The 18,681-nt window shown below is 40.0% G+C and overlaps 2 protein-coding genes across 5 annotated transcripts in view; one reads left to right on the plus strand and one right to left on the minus strand.

Moving 5' to 3' along the window:
• LOC126389747 (kelch-like protein 10) overlaps positions 1–12,619 on the plus strand; it is a 37,055-nt gene extending 24,436 nt beyond the window's left edge. The window contains exons 2-6 of one of the 4 annotated variants that reach the window (XM_050043582.1): positions 4,473–4,609; positions 8,569–9,052; positions 10,436–11,053; positions 11,356–11,505; positions 11,687–12,619. In XM_050043582.1, coding sequence (XP_049899539.1) covers positions 4,509–4,609; positions 8,569–9,052; positions 10,436–11,053; positions 11,356–11,505; positions 11,687–12,055 — 1,722 coding nt within the window. In that variant the 5' untranslated portion in view covers positions 4,473–4,508 and the 3' untranslated portion in view covers positions 12,056–12,619. Of the gene's footprint in view, positions 1–4,472; positions 4,610–5,577; positions 8,010–8,568; positions 9,053–10,435; positions 11,054–11,355; positions 11,506–11,686 lie in introns of those variants that run through there. The other 3 variants (XM_050043583.1, XM_050043585.1, XM_050043584.1) reach the window with 3 other exon arrangements.
• Positions 12,620–12,757: 138 nt separating this feature from the next.
• Positions 12,758–17,160, minus strand: LOC126389748 (CD209 antigen-like protein E). Its single transcript, XM_050043586.1, has 5 exons — positions 17,023–17,160; positions 16,772–16,879; positions 14,941–15,098; positions 14,596–14,699; positions 12,758–13,003 (listed from the first exon to the last, which is right to left on the minus strand). Exons 1-5 carry the CDS (start codon positions 17,135–17,137, stop codon positions 12,865–12,867), a joined length of 624 nt encoding a protein of 207 aa, XP_049899543.1. The 5' UTR covers positions 17,138–17,160; the 3' UTR covers positions 12,758–12,864.
• Between the last annotated feature and the right edge of the window lie 1,521 nt (positions 17,161–18,681).

Consider the following 18,681-nt stretch of genomic DNA (forward strand, 5'->3'; position numbering starts at 1 on the left):
TCCCATGACCCTCTACCACTGTGCCAAATTTCACATGGATTGACCAAGTCAGTGAGGAGAAAAACACGGAACAGTCACACACACACAGGCAGAGTTTTCATCATTATATAGTAAGATATGTACCAGATACTCATTTCCTCCAAGTATCCTGCTCAACCCTAATTTCCACTCAAAACTGGTGCTTAAAATGTTACCAAAAGCAGGAAATGAAGGAGGACCCCACCCTCCCCTGCTTCATATGTGTCCCTCCTAATGCTCAAATGAAACCTACACCTTTGGCTGCCATCTATCGCGTGCTGTGAGGCTGTAACAGAAACGTGTCATGGCTTCTCATGGGATGTGGTGGCTAAAGCAAGCCAAACCTGACCCATGTAAAAAAAAACCTCTACATTAGAGTGTTGAATTTATGTCTGTGCAGAAATATTTTGATTGCAATTATCAAGGTAATTAACAAGGTAACCAGACAAATTTAGAGTTTGCGTACTGACCATTACTATTAGACACGCGAGGTTTGGCCGAGGTTTGTGTCTCACTGAAGTCCAGGGATGTTGTTACAGCTTGTGTTCAGCCAACAACAAGCATTATCTGATACCGGGGTTGAAATTAGAGGCGACATTAACATCGTAGCTTCTTCAGGTGACAAATATTTTACTGCCGCCGACAATCAGCATTGAAGTGTGTGTGTGCATATGTGTGACAGAGGATCAGAGAGAGAATGTTAAAGCATGCTGACAAGCAGAGGCTTATGGGATAAACCTTCGAGATTGTAGCTGTCTGCACCGCGTGAAAAATGACTCCTCTCCGACAAAAACATGGAAATGATACGGAGCACAGCTGGAGTCATGCTATACACATCCATTAACACCTAACTGCAAACAAAACACAAACTGACAGGTGTAAACGCTTCGTAGCAAAAACACTAGTCAAGACTGTTGATTTGTGTTTTCTCTCACTGCTGTCATGATAAATGTTCTGTCCACAACTGCACTGATTGACATACAGTGACCTTAAAGGTGTGTTGTGGATCTTTTCATTGGTGGAATTTCAAAAAAGCAGCTTTCATACTTTTTGACTCCTGATTTTATTCTTGCCTATAGTAACTGTATCTTAAATTGTACTTATTTTACTTTCATGTTAAATCATCAACATTTTGATGCCACCATTTCACACCCAATTTAGTCTGCTCAAGTGGACTGTCTGAATTTTATATCTGTTGACAAATCCATTTCCAAAATATCCATTAATACAGCTTGAAGTTTTTAAATTGGGATTTTCAAAACTTCACTAATCATTAAAAAAGATGGACAAGGGTTAGATAAGTAGCATGCATGAAGAGCAACATGCAAAAGTGGTAGTGGGTTAGAATAATGGGTGAGAGGGATGAGTACAGACTAATCTATGGGAAAAGTGGTGAAATAACCAGCACTCCAAATGCAAACACATCCTCTTTATCAATAACATCTCTGAGTGGCTTTCTATTTTATTTCATGCTAGTAAAAAGGGTGGACAGGCACAAAAGGACAGACAGATTAATACTTATCTCCAAACTTTAGACACACGAGAGGCTACTGACTTTATTTTCCTAAACTGTCTGTGACTTGCCCCTCTCACCTAACCCCGTTACTCACTGATGAGCTGCTTTCGTGAGGTTAGCGCTGGTCCTCTGAGCTCGCTTCTTCTTGCTGGTCTTCTGCATCTCCAGAGCACTCTGGAAACCCAGATCACCTCCTTCAGAAATCCAGTGAATACAGATTGAAATGATGGATGGAAATGACCAACGAAAAGGCCAGAGACTGAAGAGCAAAAGACAGGAATAATCCAAAAGTGTGAGACCTTCGGAGGCCTGACTCCACCATCTGCAAAGTCCCAACAAAGACACGAAAAGATTTTTTCTGGTGCTGAACACTACTCCATGTGCAGCCAGCACAGTAGTTTGAAATGTTCTGACTGGCTCCCTCTCTTTTTCCCTCCTCCCTCTCTGACATTCACACACATACAACGTTACCCCCTTCTCCCTGTATCAGACAGACGTGCTGAACCAGTGTGAGGAATTTTTACTGTCGGAAATGCATACCTAAAGAAATAGTTCACCTACAAATAAAAAGCATTAAACAGTACTTCAAATCTGGTATCATAGTAAGTTGAACAAACAGGTTTAAACTATCATATGGATTAGCTCATAGATTACAGTATCACAATAACCATACATTGGAATTTCTACATTCTTTAAACTGCACTCACCTCTTAGTAATATTTTTAATTTCAGTCAGTCATGTGGAGCAGCATCCAGGGTTAGCCCTCTTTTATGGTATGGATGGCAGGAATTACTGGGTCACAAGCCACAGCTTCAGAGTCTCCAGTTACATCAGACCGCTGATTCAGAGAGGGACTGGTGAAGCGTTGGGGGACAGTGACAGGGAAGATGAGTCGGGATGATGTAAGAAGATAGATCGACATGTAAGTGGAAAGAGGAGTAGTGTGTTCTTTGGAGGGGAGTGAGAGGGGAAGGGGGGAACACCCCAAGATGATCATAACGAGCAATTACATAATGAAAACAAATTAGGTGCATTAATGATGGGGTAGAACATGCTCTGGCACAGCACAGGCCGGCATTTTGTTTTGTTGGCTTTGGTTGCTACCACAGGAACTCTTGATCTTGTTTATTTTTGCTTTTGTATCCATCAGAAATCATTCTTTCTGTCTCAAACATCACAAAAGAGCAAAGAGGAACAGTTGTCATAAGTAGACGCACATGAAATAGGGGGTTAATTTCTTGCATTTTGGTCAATTATTATGCACCAGTTTGTGCCTTTTCTGCATTAAATTCATGGTTGAAATGTCTTTAATTTTGTCAAACAAAAGCCCCCTGCTACTCTCAGGTTTTATTTGTTTTCTCCTGAAATCTATGCCTTTGAGTAAATGCTCCAAAATCTCCAAAACCAGGTCCTCTCTCTCTCTCAACATGATCTTGAGAAGGTCATCCGTGCTTTCATTTCTTCACGGTAAGATTACAGCAACACAGTGTAGTCAGGGCTGAGCCAAAAAGCCATCTCATGGCTTCAGCTAGTGCAAAAGCTGCTTGGCTTTTAATTAGTTGCCAACTTTGCTGATCTGCTTCAGTGAGAGTATATTATCTTTATGTCATTTTTTCGTTCTTTGTATTTTCTTAAAATTGCCTCATTTTATCTGCTCCTCAGTTCTGAATCGTTTTAAATCCAGGATCAACTGTGTAAAGCACTTGGTGACTTTGTTTTGAAAAGCGCTTTATAAATAAAGTGTATTATTTATTGTTATTATGCTTACCAATACAGAAAGACACTTCTGATTTGATTTAATGTTTCACTTTTAAAGTTGGGCGTCTTGAGAGACACAGATTAATTAAAGGAACGATCAAAATCAAAGCACCACAGGCCGAGATATTGGTGGTGTGACTATACCGGCAGGAAACGCAGCAATGGGTTGTTACAAAACTCCCATGTTTGGTGCCAAAAAAGCCACTGGAAACACAGCAATCACTCACCAAATCACAACTGTTTCTGTTATCCAGCAGTATTCAGAGCTCATAAACTGTGTCACTTTCGAAACACTGATATGATATGTACAAAACATGCAAATGTAAAGGATTGTAAGTGCAATTGACAACATTTTCTTCTGGCAACTGGGCGGCAAAAAGACCAGATACTACATTTCCCATAATACACTCAATAGTGTCTCTCACTAGACAATAAAATATGCTATAGAATAGGCTATATTACACTCCTCATGACATGTGTCACCTTTAAAAGGTCTGTTCACCAAAATCACTAGAAACTGCTTTTTCACTTCCCACAAATATTTTGGGGTTGATTGCAGAATTGCTGAATGGTCAGTGAACTGAAAAATTACATTTGGAAACAAATAAATCATAAACAGTTTTTGTATTTCTTCAGAAAAATGTAGTTGCACTGAAAACTTACAGTGAGCTCTGCCAGAGCAAACACAACATTGTTTCTGCAAAGACATCTTGCCAGGCAAGTTTTTCAGTGCTTTGAGCAGCACAAATTAAATTCCATTCAGGTTCTCTGTCTTAGTCTTACAGTCCAACATTCAGAGATAGTATCTCTAACCTAGGCATGTAAAACCAAAACAGTCAGCATGGCCTGACAGCACTGATGTTATAGGAATAGTTTGACACAAAATATGTTTGCTCTGTGACCCCCTTTGACTCTTTAGGAGCAAAGGGCAGCCACAGGTCAATGTGTCTGTCAAAGGCAGTGACATTTCTGACAGGAGCCATTCCAATATGCAACATGTCTTTTTGGTGGGAGACCTGGAGAAAACCCACGGAAACATAGGAGAAGAACGCAGAATAAAAGGAGGAAATAAATGGTAACATTCAAACGTGTTACTGTAAAAAAGTCATAGTATGTGTGTGTGTACTTGTACTTTTTTTAAAAATATTTTTTAGGGCTTTTCTTGCCTTTATTTGACAGGACAGATATAGCGTGGAAAGGGGAGCGAGAGTGGGGATGACATGCAGAAAAAGGCCGTGGGTTGGAACCAAATCTGTGGCTGCTGCAGCAAGGACACAGCCCCTGTACATGGGGTGCCCACGCTACCAGGTGAGCTTGTGAGTGCCCTGAATGAACTTTTTTAGAATTTTTAAAAATTGGTACTTTTATTTTTACTTAATTACTTTTTATCACAAGTGTTGAACCTTGCTACATTTTAGGTCACATCTGTTACAGAGTGAAAACATAATATAATTCAGCAGTTTCATATATCATCATGTAACCTGAATTCTTTGTATTCCCTAACCTTCAAAAAAATGAAGTAACATATTCTCTTACTAGGGAATACTTTACTTTTATCTAAGTGCATTTTTGCACAAGTACTTTTATTTGAGTATGCTATTCTGCTTATACTTTTTATCTTTACTTTCTAGTCCTATGAATAAAGATTGCCGGTATTGTTTTAATGTATGTAAATGATTGTGGTATGTAAATGATAAGCTGGCCTGTGTGTGTCCCAAAGCGTGTGTGTGTGTGTCCTAAGCAAACCACAGAGTGACAGGTGTTGATTAACATGAGTGATCATGCTTCCATTTCTGCCCAGGCGAAAAATGCAAAACCCTGAGCAGCATGAAATTCCATCTGTGACCATGAGTGTGTGTTAGCGTTTGTGCATGTGTGTGTGTCTGTGAGGTGAAAAGTGTAGCTGAGCTTAGTGTAACATGCACAAACATTTTAACAACTCCCCCCATTTATCAACTCATTCACTCTCCTCTGGTCGTTTACAGCATCTCAGATTATCAGCCTCCTGCAACAGCATGAATTAAAACTTAATTTAAATCGATTTAATTAATCCTTCATTTGAAATTAATTAAAAAAACACTCAGTTTGGTCAAAGACTTTCTCTTTTATTTACACATCGTGTTGAAATATTAAGCAAAACCCCTCCAAAGAGGCAAAAACCAAACCCCTTAAATGAGTATTAACTGGTGGTTTAGCCACTTGACGGCAACATAACAAGCTGTAAACACAACATTAATTTATTATCACAGTTCGAAACTGTCACTATGGCAAAAGTAGTGAGTGAGTTCGGACAGAAGTGTAGACGTGATACAAAAATTTTCTTTGATCACGAAGCCCAATCTTACCGAACATCCTCTGGTTTATCAGTGAAGTGTATGAACTACACTGCAGACTGGAGTCTTCACTAACAGTACACGTTACATAAAATGAGTTATTTATAAATTGCACACATAAAAACACATCATATCTGCTGACAGATGGATTACAGTGTGTTATATGCATTCGTTAATTATTAATACAATGCTTATGAAGTGTTACCCACAGGAGTAAAGCAAACCAGTCTGGATAAAGATGGTAATGTCTCCGCTTGTTTCCTCTCTTCTCTCACTGTGACACCTGGTGTGTTCATTTATTTTTAAATGGGTTTCACCCTAAACAGTGCAACTGACATTCAAAAGTGGCACTGATTATTTTCCCAGCACATCTATCACAATGAACATATGAGCAAGCCAAACTCAGGAAAAGCTTATTATTGAATCATAAGCGGAGCTAGGGAGGTAGGGGACCTCTCCTTTATCACTGTCAAGAATGGTAACTGTCAGAAACCAACATAGGTGCTGTGAACTCCACATCGTCACGACATCACTTAGACCTTGCTCGTGCATTGAAATCAGAAAATGAAATTAATCTGGTTTTATGAAACATAATAGCCACCTCACTCATGGTTACAGTTGTAAACCAGCACAGGAATGACAATGACTAACAAAGACCACTATATTCTGAGGGGGCACATTAAAAGCACCATCAATCAAAGAGTAACTTTTTTATTTCAGAAAATGGCAAAGAAAATTCTGGGGCACAGGCATCACAATGTACGAAATGTAAATGTACACAAGCACCTTTAGACAATCAAAAGTCCTTATTTTGTACCAACCATTTTAATATGTAACTACAGCTCCACTTTGTGGTAGATTTGATCGGTGCAGCTAATACAAAATATTTTGTCAAGGCTGCTGTCTTTTATTGATTTTGGTATGAAATGTGTGGCCAGGAATTTTCTTGTTCTGGGTTTTGCTTTGTCATAATTGCATCGTGATCAAAAGGGGGCTCGCATGCTGTCCCAACATACGCTCAATCGAGAGCAGAGCAGTTGTAATGAAGAACTAAATGGCAAACGTAACTGTGGTAGCCATATGTATAGCATCACAGATTCAACCACTAATGTAGCTGTAGTCTGAGCACTAACCATCTCTACAGCCGCAGCCTTTCCCAGGACAGCCGGGCGGAGCAGCTGCAGCTGTGCATACAGACAGTGGAAGCTACTGTCAGAGTTCAGCCTTTTAAAAGGAGGAATAAGCAATAAATATGTCATGTAACTTTACACGATGTAACCGACAAGCGTAATTGTTTCTTTTACACTCGGTCAAGTGGTACCTGTAAAGATGGAGATCTTAGAAATGTACTTACTCCTCGCCCTTAAATTTATTACTCTTGAAAAAGTCTTATTGTCATCCGAAAGAACTAGTGCATCACCCTGGCCTAATTGCTCAGTTCACTCAGTCAATCAGTCTCAATCAAAAAACATGCTGCCCCCACTTCCACAACACACTCTCACTCCCAACTCATCAAATACCAACGCTTGGTCCGTGCCCTCCATGTCACACTATGATGCTCCAGGTATTCCTCTAGGGATTTTGATACATTTGATGAGCAATAAGTCCTATTTGTTGCAAGATATATTTTGGGGTGCCCAGTAGCTCACCAAGTAGAGCAGGTGTCCCATGTACAAAGACTATGCTGGCTACAGCCACAGGTTTGGTTCCAACCAATGGCCTTTTGCTGCATGTCATCCCCTCTCTCTGTCTTCTTTTCATGCTTTCTGTTCTGTCAAATACAGGCAAAAAATATATATATTATGTTGTATCTGTGCTCACCTCTGCCTCTGACAAACCCATAAACCTTTCTGTGTGCATCTATAAGCTAAATGATACAACTGTACAGTGTGGGTTAGCATATATGCAAAACACAGCCACAGTTATGATCTTTTTGACACTTTAATGAAACATCGTCGACCTACTATTGGACCGATATACTGTAAAACAAAGACTAAATCATATAATGAAATAATGCATAGGTTAATGTGTTAATGTAAATCTACAGGTTGGCAGTTTATCAGCCATGATGTCATAAGAACCCATTCTAGAGCAGAATGGCGGGTCTAGAACTCTAGAACCTCTTTGACGCCTGAAAGTCTTGAAATAGCCCCTCAACTCATCAGAACATTTCAGACTCACAAGTCAAACCGACCAACAAACACAGAGAAAGCTCTCTCCAAAAAAACAAGATGAGCGACCACAGCGAATCTTCACACGAGTCAAGCTCCGTGTTTGATAAGCTCCGTCAGGAGGGAGACTTTTGTGATGCGGTCATAAAAGTCAAGGATGCTGAATTTCAAGTCCACAGGGTCGTCCTGTGTAATTGCAGCCCGTATTTCCTGTGAGTATCTGATAAGAAAATATATACACAGCAGTCACAGTAATGAATTAATTTGATTTATGGAGCATTTGTGATAAAACAAGTTTGACATAGAGAGGAGAACATACAGAAATTATTTTAAAGGATAGTTAAAAACTCAAAAGTTAACTAATGGTGCACATTTCTAGTCTTCACAAAGTCAATGTAGTTTCAGTTTACAGTTCAACTGAAGGTTCTCATTGCCAATCAGATGTTTGCAACTAAAAATCGTCAGCGTTCTTCAACTTTATACTAAAAAAAAAAGAACATTTTCACACGATGTGTTAGTTATTCAACTGATTTTATGACTTAAGATACAACTTGGGTGAGCAAAGTTGCAACAAGACCCTAAATGTATCCAGACTATTATAATGTTTGTGCCTTAGGTGTGTAATTTAGTGCACTGAGTTCATCTGATCTGATATTTCACTCTTGCTGCTGTTTTGAAACATTTTTTTTATTGGTATCAGTGTAAAGATGAGAAGAAAAAGCTAAATACAGCTTATTTGCAACCCTCTTCTGTCTTCATTTTGTCCCACAGAGCTCTCTTCAGACGCTGGGCAACTCCAGACCAAAAGGTCTTTGACATATCGGGCGTGTCTCCTGACATGATGCAGCTCATCATCGAGTTTGCGTACACCGGCTCTGTTTCTGTGACGGAGGACAACGTACAGGAGCTGATGCTGGCAGCCGATCAGCTCAACATAATGGGCGTTGTGCAAACTTGCTGCGACTTCTTGGGAGAGCGGCTTTGCACCCAGAACTGCATTGGCATCTTTCAGTTCACCTTCATCTGCTTCCACCCCAGACTGCGGGCCAAGGCCTACCACTTCATCATTGATCACTTTGAGGAGGTTGTTTTCACTCAAGAGTTCCTGCAGCTCTCTGTGCAGGACCTCACTGACCTCCTTGAAAGACAGGACATCAATGTGAGAAAAGAAAGCACTGTGTTTGAGGCCATCCTTCGCTGGATCGCCCACATGCCTGAAGAGCGAAACAGTCACATCGCTGTGCTCCTGTCTAAGGTATGACACCTGTCTGTCACTACATATATTTTTGATCTACATCTTCAACATGTGGCTGATGGTGTTTTCCTGACTACAATAATGAAAACTGTAACGTCACTTCAGTCAAATTTAATTCAATCACAAGATCAAGTCCAGCTAAGTTTAAGGTTACTTTCACACCTGTTTTTCCTGTAATTCAGTTTGTGTTCAGACTAACTTATCAATCAAACTAAGATCTGTAAGATTGAAGTCATATTGACTGAGAGGTATTTTTTTTGGCGACTGACATCCTGCATCATCGGCACTAAATGATCCCACATGGGGAAATCAGATTGTGCAGACTGACAGCAAGTCATGCTGCACTTTACTGCACCTTTTGGCTTTATCTGTCTTTATCATTAATAGTCCAGAACATATTCTGTAGAAAAAGCAAACTGTCTGATCTTAATGTTTCTCTAGTTTCGCCCATGTGCTGGTGCACACATGATGATTTGGCATGGATATACACTATACATCACTTACAGAAATCTAGAGATTACTCAAAGCTTCACCTGGTTACTTTTATGAAAAAAAGTTTGTGTCACATTTGCTGAAACTGTCACTATATTCGGAAAAAAACAAACATGTCACTCCTCTTCCTTCTGCTTCCAATGGCATTTGCTACAATCTACCACAGTGTGCCAAAAACAACCAATCAGGGCAGAGGAGTCTGTAACGCAGCTGTCAATCATATCAATTACTGTTCATAAGCAGCGGTCAAACTAGACAGATCAAATATGAATCAAGCTTCTGTTACTGCATTGCCTATTTCTCACCTCAGATGTTTTCAGAAACATACTTCAGTGCACTGTTTAGCTGTAAAATGAGATGGTTGGTCTGGCTTGTGGGCAGTGCTTGGTACTCCGGTCTATGGTATCCAACATGGCTGCATGGTCACAATCTTTCTCATTTTACAGCTAAACAGTACACTAAAATATGTTTCTAAATAAACATTTGAGGTGAGAACTAGGCAATGCAGTAACAGAATCTTAATTCATATTTGATCAACGCTGCCTAATTTGACACTTTTACTGCAGTTCACGAGCAATGATTGACATGATTGACAGCTGTGTTAGAAACTCCTTGGCCCTGACTGGTTGTTTTGGGTGCGCTTGGGACATACCTTTTTTAACAGACTATCTGTCTGACTGTGAGACTGTATTTCTGTGTGTGTGACAAAGTAATTTTCATTTAAATTACCAACTGCATCTTTTGAGTTTCGGATGTTTAAAACTTTGGGAGGCAGGATAAATGAGTTAAATGTCATGAGAATTTAACATAATTATAAAATGGCAACAGAGGTCTGGACACAAGTGCTACAGTTCATTAACCTCAAGATTCTGTCCTGTTTTGTCCTTGCAGGTCCGACTGGCCTTGCTGAGTCTAGACTACCTGCAGCTGAACGTGATGGCCAATGAGCTGGTGACAAACAACGCCATGTGCCAGTCCATGGTCAGAGAAGCTCATGACATCGTTGATCACTTCGGGGGAAACAGGGCCATTCTGTTTCATCTCTGCAACCCCCTTGTCCGTCCTCGCCTGCCTAAAGCCATCCTGTTGGCCATTGGAGGCTGGAGCGGCAGCAATCCAACAAATGCCATTGAGGCATATGATATCCGCACTGACAACTGGATCAACGTGACAAACTATGATGAACGTTCCCGTGCCTATCACGGTACCGTCTTCCTCAATGGGGATGTCTACTGTGTTGGTGGCTTTGACAGGGCGGAGCATTTCAACAGCGTCCGCAGGTTCAGTCTGAGCTCACGCACCTGGCATGAGGTGGCACCCATGTACTACCGCCGCTGCTACGTGAGCGTCACTGGGCTGAATGGGTGCATCTATGCCATGGGAGGTTATGATGGGTACACACGACAGAGCACTGCCGAACGCTATACCCCCGAGACCAACCAGTGGAGTCTTATTGCATCCATGCACGAGAGCAGGAGCGATGCCAGCTGCACAACACTCCACAACAAGGTAGGTGATTTGAAACCGATCTCTGTGAACTGCAGACAAACTGTCAAACTAAGCACAGCTAATATCTGATCACAGTATAAGTAGACGTATATATAACATTTTCTCTTTGGTGATAAGGTAACGTTTAATTTATCCTTCCAGTTTATTTCTCAGTTAGACGATAAGATTCCTCACTAGATGCCTCGTCTCAGCTGTAATTCACTCATTATCTTGCAGAAGTGTAGAAATAATTCTGTTATTTTTTTACCAGTTGAAGTCAAGAAAAATGCTCAATCACTAAAAACCCTTTCTATTCTCCCCAGATTTACATCTGTGGTGGTTTCAATGGGCATGACTGCCTGCAAACGGCTGAATGTTACCACCCAGAGACCAACCAGTGGACAATGATCGGCCTCATGACCTCCCAGCGCAGTGGAGTTGGCGTCACTGCATATGCAGACCATGTCTTTGCAGTAAGTACACGAAACTCAGCTGATGCTCCCATAACATACAAACTGTGTGAGGTGTTCAAAGATTTGGTCAGCAGTTAGATTTAACTCACAGACGCTTTAAGGGCAGGCGTTCTTTCTTTGACAAACTGCTTCCATCTCCATTTCAAACATTTAAGACTTTATTGTACTTTTCCTCCCAAAGGTTGGTGGCTTTGATGGCTCCGCCCGTCTGCGCAGCGCTGAGGCGTACAACCCCCGCACCAACACCTGGCATGAGGTGTCTGTGATGGTGACTCCCCGCAGCAACTTCGGCATCGCAGTGCTTGAAGATCTGCTCTTTGTTGTCGGGGGCTTCAACGGCCACTCAACCACCTATAATGTCGAGTACTACGACGCAGCAACTAATGAGTGGCACGTGGCCTGCGACATGGACATTAACCGCAGCGCTGTTAGCTGCTGTGTGGTGTCCGAACTCGACAACGTGGTTGCCTACGTTTCACCTCGTGATGCCCTGCCATTTTTAGATTCGGAGGATGAGTGTGCTGAGTTTGAGTCAGGAGACTCTGACTAACACACCTGAACTGTGTCCTTTGCCAAGACCCACTCTGGCAAGACTTGATCATCATACAATGAAATAAATTTCCTTGAGCATTTAACTACTGTTGCTCCTGACATTTCTCTTTTCACATTGAGTATGAGAATGCTCAGTGAGAAGGTTACTGTGTGCAGCCTGCAGACACAGTAACCAAACTATGAAACTTAACTGTTGATTGTTATCTGGTAAGTGTGTATGCAGTGTGCATGCAGCCCTGCTGAAGACATTTTTAGGGTGTTAGCAGGTTAGCAAGTAGTTAGCAGTGAAAAGGTCTGCCCCATTTAAGGCTCTTCTGAACATTACAGTTGTGCATGATACCCTGGCATTAATAGGAGATCAAATGTTGTAACAGGCACAAACGTAGGACTGAATCAGATAGTAAAAATAAAGTGCAATTACATCAACATAAAATAATAAAAAAGACCACTATCGCCATAATCACAGGTCTACCCTCCCATACCCTAACTCCACTCCTCCCACCTCCCTCCACCCACAGAGAACCATCACTCTTCAGCTGTTGTACAGTTTGTGCCCATGGTTTGGACTGTTTGGATTTTCCATGGCACATCTTATCCTTCCCAAATTGAGTGTGTCAGTTAAATCCTCTAGCCACGGACACAACTTTAATTCCCTTAGTTAGTGACATCACCTTGTCGCTCAACAAAGCACTCCTGCTGATCACTCTGTGGTTATGTTTTATTTTTACATCAACTACAAACACAAACAGAACTAGTTACAGCGAAAGAAGGCGAGCAGCACACACATCCATACAGTTTAAGCTACCATTACATTGTCTCACAGATCCACTGGTTTCTGGCACTACAGTTGAAGTCGTTTAAGCCAATGAAATCCGTCATTGTGCGAATGTCACCACAGTCTTCTCCTCCAAACGCACCATCAGGCTGCCCAGGGGCCCAATTTAACCTACAGACAGATGGACGGAACACATGACACAACCTTAACACTAGCTTTTTTCCCCACCAGGGACAGCTTTGCGCGTAATGTTAATTATAGTTACTGTTCTTTTTCTGTACATAGTGTTTTTGATCATTTTGGTTGAAAGTGTGCTGCATCTTGGACCAAACCCAGTATTATTGAAGGGTGTGGAAAGTGATGTCACAGTGCACAGACACACCCTGTAGTAGGGGAGACCGGGGATGGTTGTAACATTTTTGACATTTCTGTCTGTAACTCGGGTCTCTTTTAAGCCAGTGCATTAAAAATGTGATACAAACTAGTTACATGTGTCAGCTATTAAATGGTGTAGTTGCTGTCTCTGCAACACAAACAGAAAATCCATGGTTTAGTCTCAAACACAAGGAGTGAAATGTTACAATCTACCCCATAGTCTGGGTTAGTTGTAATGGACCATGGAGTGAAATGTAAAATTATGAAAAGAGGGTATGACAAGAACTTCAGATACTGAAAACTTTGTATTTAACACTTACATAATTGGTGTGTGTGTGTGTGTGTGTGTGTTACAACTAACCCATGTTACAACCATCCCCAGTCTCCCCTACACTTCATCTAATGCAGCAAAGATGAGAAGATAAACAACTGGAGGTCAGCAAAATCACACTTTTAAACTGCTGCTACGCTTGAAATCACCGCTTGATAAGCAGCAATGTTTCTGCAAAAAACACAACCGCTTTTTTGGCACTATCCTGGCAACAAAACACCAAGCTCAAGCAATCAACCGACCAATCGGTTGATAACAAAGTCGAGGGCCTTGAGAGACACAGATTAATAAAAGCAAAGGTCAAAAGCACTGAAAACGTTTAAAACCTTGTTTGGATCAAGCTCCAAAAACAAACCCAATCCCCCCCCTCCAGAATTTTTTTTTTGGCATTTTACTTTTCTGCAAACCACAGATACATTACATTATTAGATTTGGACATGAAAAAAAACCTACTTGATTATTACATAAAGAATATGTTTTAAATGCTTAAAATACCCCGTAGAGGGGGCAAAACTGCTGCTGGAGAAGCTGCGATGTCTTGGTAAAAAGCAACTGCTTTTCGTGGCGCTATCCAGAGGTGGAAAAACAGTGAAGGAATGCTACAAACACCTGTTTGGTGCCTAAAAATCTGCTGGAAACGCAACAATGACTCACTAAAAAATAACTGGTTCTGCTGATATCGAACAGTGGCCTGCAGCTTGGTGGGCATCTCGTCTAAGTGACACACCATCCACCATCCCCAATAACATATTCCTGGTTTGCAGAAACGTACAATGCAAACATTTTCTTCTTGCCACTGGGCTGTGTTTTCCTACCTTTCTCTGTTTCTCCATTAAATCAGTTACTTGCCATGGCAACAGACAGTATTTTGCACAGCTACAGTATCCTATCCACCACTGAAAACTGTAGAGTTAATGATCATCATTTATCGTAATAATGCCACCATTCAACAATGCCTAATATTTTATTGTGACTAAAGTATCGTGATAATATCGTTTCGTGATCCTCTGGTGATTCCCAGCTCTATTAGTTACCCATATCTTTATCAGTATCTCACCCGTCTTTGTCCACTGGTGTTCCATCCACCCAGATCCAAGTCCCTTCCTTCTCCCTGTCAGTCATACCAACCCACGCTGCTGCAGTGAATCCAGTGAGGAAGGCCTGTCATAAACCAACATTCACTTAATCAGCAGGCTCAAAACACACAGGGAACTACAGCATCACACACTGTTTACAGAGATATCTGAGATTCTGTTTTCCACAGAGTGTTTGTACAGTTTAATAATGAGATATTCTCTCAGGCTATTTATTTAAAATAAACACTTTAGATGGTTTCTCAAATCAAGAGGAAGCAAATAAGGACGCTGGAAACACGCAGTGGTGTACGGGAATATGAAGGTACCTGTTCCTGCCTGCTGTTGATGATGACCAGGTCAGCGCCTCTCTGCATGCAGTCCTGCCGGCTGTTGTCCCAGCTCCTCCCCCTCTGTGAGGAAATGTAGTAACAACTGGAGCCGAACATCAGCCAGCCCTCTGGACAGAACTCTTCCTCTGTCTCACCTCAACACAGCAACAACACAGACAGCGTGTCCCAACATCACATGTCACAACAGGGAACATATTGAACAGAACAATCTCATGATGCAACAGAGAACAGGATGCTGCAAAACACAACAAGCCACAAAGCTGCAGAGGATAGTGAGGTGACTGTAGGAGAAATCTATGTCGGACTTAAACCTTTAAAAGGTCTGTTAACCTACGAGGAAAACATTTTACTTTTTACACTATTTCAAGAAAGACATGAATATATTTAAAAATGTGATATCTCAATTCTGCAACACAAATTAAATTCCCTTGACCATGATTTATATTGGCAGACATTTCAAAAGCTGAGTGGACAAAACAAAGCTATATTCATGGCAACATACCTCTACAGGTAAATAGGGATTTTTTGTGATTTTAGAAACTGGCCCTTTGAGTGTTGAGTGCTTCACATGGAACGTTGTCTTGTCAATAGACAATTGTGTGATATACTGCAGAAGTACAGAAACATAATGCATTTATGTAAGAAGAAAAATCTGCTCTGTTTTTCAAGATAATTATCTAAGAATTATGAGGAAAGTCTTCATGGACAAAATTATCTGAATTAACAAGATTTTTACAGTATCAAAGAATTCTGAGAAAAAGGTATCTATGGAAAAAATAATGTTTTGTCTTTCAGTCAAGGAGTCTCGCACGAGTTGCCGTGTAAACACAGCACACCTGCAGACTAACTGACCACGGTGAGAAATGATGCTATAAAAGTGGAGTAAATTACATCTTTTCAAGTCAATTTTGCATGCCGTGGCTTCAGGGCACTTGGATTACGATGGACGAGCCGCTCTGACGTTTTTGAAATGCATTAGCAGAGTTTTATTACATTTTCAAAATGTGGGTTCAGTGCACTTCAAGTGTATGGAAAAATCCGGCTAGCTGTTATCCTCCGATACCCCGAACGAGTTTTGTTGATTAAAAAAAAAAACTACACTGGACTTCTTGTCTGCATGAGGGTGAGTAAGTACTGTCTGTATTTTCATTCTAAAGTGGTCATTTCAGTTTTCATGGACAAAAATTCAGCTTGTTTTCCTGAATAAACAAAATAGTAATCTTGTTAATTATGAAAAAAGAGAATTATGATCTCAGATTTCTGAGAGAAGTTTTCATGAGGGGATAAAACGTCTGCTATTTTTTATGAATTAATAATTTATCTACTAAATGCCCCACTACGTTCACTACATACATACATATATATATATATATATATATATATACATATATACATATATGGTCCCGTGCAGAGGTAGATGTTATATAGGAATATGGTTATTACAGAGAGTTAGGTTAATCTACATTTGGCCAACATGTATGTGCAAATATAAAGTGAAAAGACAGTAGGTACATTGGTAGATTTAAAGATTTGTAATATCAGAAATGTGGACTTTCACTTTGACTCATTTGAGAAAAATAAATCAAAAGAGGAAATAAGATAAAATGTTAAATGCAATGAAGACCTTGCAAATTTAAATTAAGACTATTAAATGACTTTTTAGGTCAAATATTTGTAAAATCAAACGAGACATTTTAATACTTTTAAAGGACCTGCAGATAGGAAACCAAAAGAGAACAGTTAAGAGGCATTAAAAGCAAAATGAGCTGAAAGCTGCACACAGCCACAGAGTCAGGTGTCTGTTTACCTTCAGCAGTGGGTTCAGTCAGAGCAAGTCTCAGAGCGATGTTGAGAACCCCTTGCAGAACACACAGCAGGGCAAAGCTCAGGAGAACCACGCTGAAATGTTTTAGCTCTGTACAGCACAAACACACAGGCCCCGTTAACCACAGACTACATAAACTATTTTAACCTGCTTAATAATCATAATGTTGATACTACTACTGTGTTAAGAGACACATTTTAAACTTAAATAACCTCACATTCTGGATTACTTACTTGGTTTTGGGGTCTTCTCTTTAGCAGCATCCTCAGGTTCAGGTTTGGGGAATTGCTGATACTCACCAACTTCAAAGCTGACACTTGCCTCATTAGATTTAAAGAATGCAGCCATTTTGAAGCAGCTGCAGTGACAAAGTGTTTTCTGTCTGCTGTTGTGCAGCACTTTTAACACTTACACCTTTTCCTGTCAGTCACAGTTCTTCCTGTCTTGTGTAGAGGAAGTATTGTCCCATCAAATGTTTCCTACATAGGCAATATGGACTTGTTGATACTCTGGCTATTTAAACACATTCATAAGAACATTTAAATTATTTATTTTATATATTTATTGTTAAAAAGTGGCATTTTTCAGAGAAAATCAGTGTACAAATATTCTGATTTCATTCTTCTTGACAAAATGTTTGTTCAGAATCAGAATCAATTTTACTTTATTAATCCCCAGGTAGCAAACTGTTATCTGTTACAGTCGCTTTGACGTATATTGTAGAAAATGTTGATGAAGAGTAGTAAATGATGAAGGAGATCATAGTCAGAATGACTAAGCACTTAACCGCACCTGTTGCTGAAAATATGAGATGTTTGCTTTGTAAGAAAATGAGAAGTGTACGTCAGGAAACAAGAACGGAAAGATTAAAACTAGATGTATGCTACTGTCAGATTTAACAGCTGTCACATTTTAAATAATCATTTGTATTAGTGTGTATGTAGTGTCTTCCAGCAGTTAGCAAAGATATTTGTAAGACACGATAACTGACGTGTCATTCTGTGTTTTGATTTCATAACCTTATTTCTGGGTTCAACTATCACTTGTTGGTGTGTAAAACCAATTCTTGACCAAAAGATACATGAGGAAATGCAAGAGTTGACATGATGGAAGACTTGTTTGTTGAAAGCACTCTGCTATACTAAAAAAATAGTGAACGCTCCTTTGTTAGTCAAAGAATATTCTCTCCAGGCCTGTTCAAAGAAGAAGCACTTGATTGAATCATCAGTCTGTGTTCCACAGTAAAAACTCCACCTGTATCACTGCTAACTTAAACAGCGGGAAGATTTTCCACAATATTATAGAGAATTATAACACAGTAGAAATAAGAAGTACGAAAATAAGATGTAAAAATATATGTGCTTTATGCCCCAATGTTCAACACTACTCTGTGTTAAATATACATTATAGTTTAAGTGAGAATACATTAGGATACTAAAAAGAACATTGCACAATTGAATAATCACTTCAGAGTATTGTGCCATTTTAATTATTGCACAGTTACTACAGTGATGCACACAATTATAGAACTATTGTACTTTATGTCAGGGTGAGGGTTTGGTAATTGAAGAATCTTAATATAGGTTTATACACAATAGTATTATCTGCATTTTATGTTTGCAAATTTAAAACTCAAATGACACAATTTCAATGCAATTCTAAGCCTCACCCTAAAATTAACCTAAACTTCAAACTCAGTATTTTTCCGTTTGAATGATTTCATGATGAGCCAATCAAATCAAATCAAATCAAATCAAATCAAATCAAATCAAATCATGATGTCACTCTAGGTTTCCTGACTGCCAATCAGTTCTCGCCTCATGCTTCAGCATTTTAATATAAACCCGAGGATAACATATAATCTCAGGTGGGACAGGAAAATTAAATCAAGT

Source organism: Epinephelus moara, chromosome 5 (genome assembly GCF_006386435.1).
Source record: "Epinephelus moara isolate mb chromosome 5, YSFRI_EMoa_1.0, whole genome shotgun sequence".
In the NCBI taxonomy this organism is placed as follows: domain Eukaryota; kingdom Metazoa; phylum Chordata; class Actinopteri; order Perciformes; family Serranidae; genus Epinephelus; species Epinephelus moara.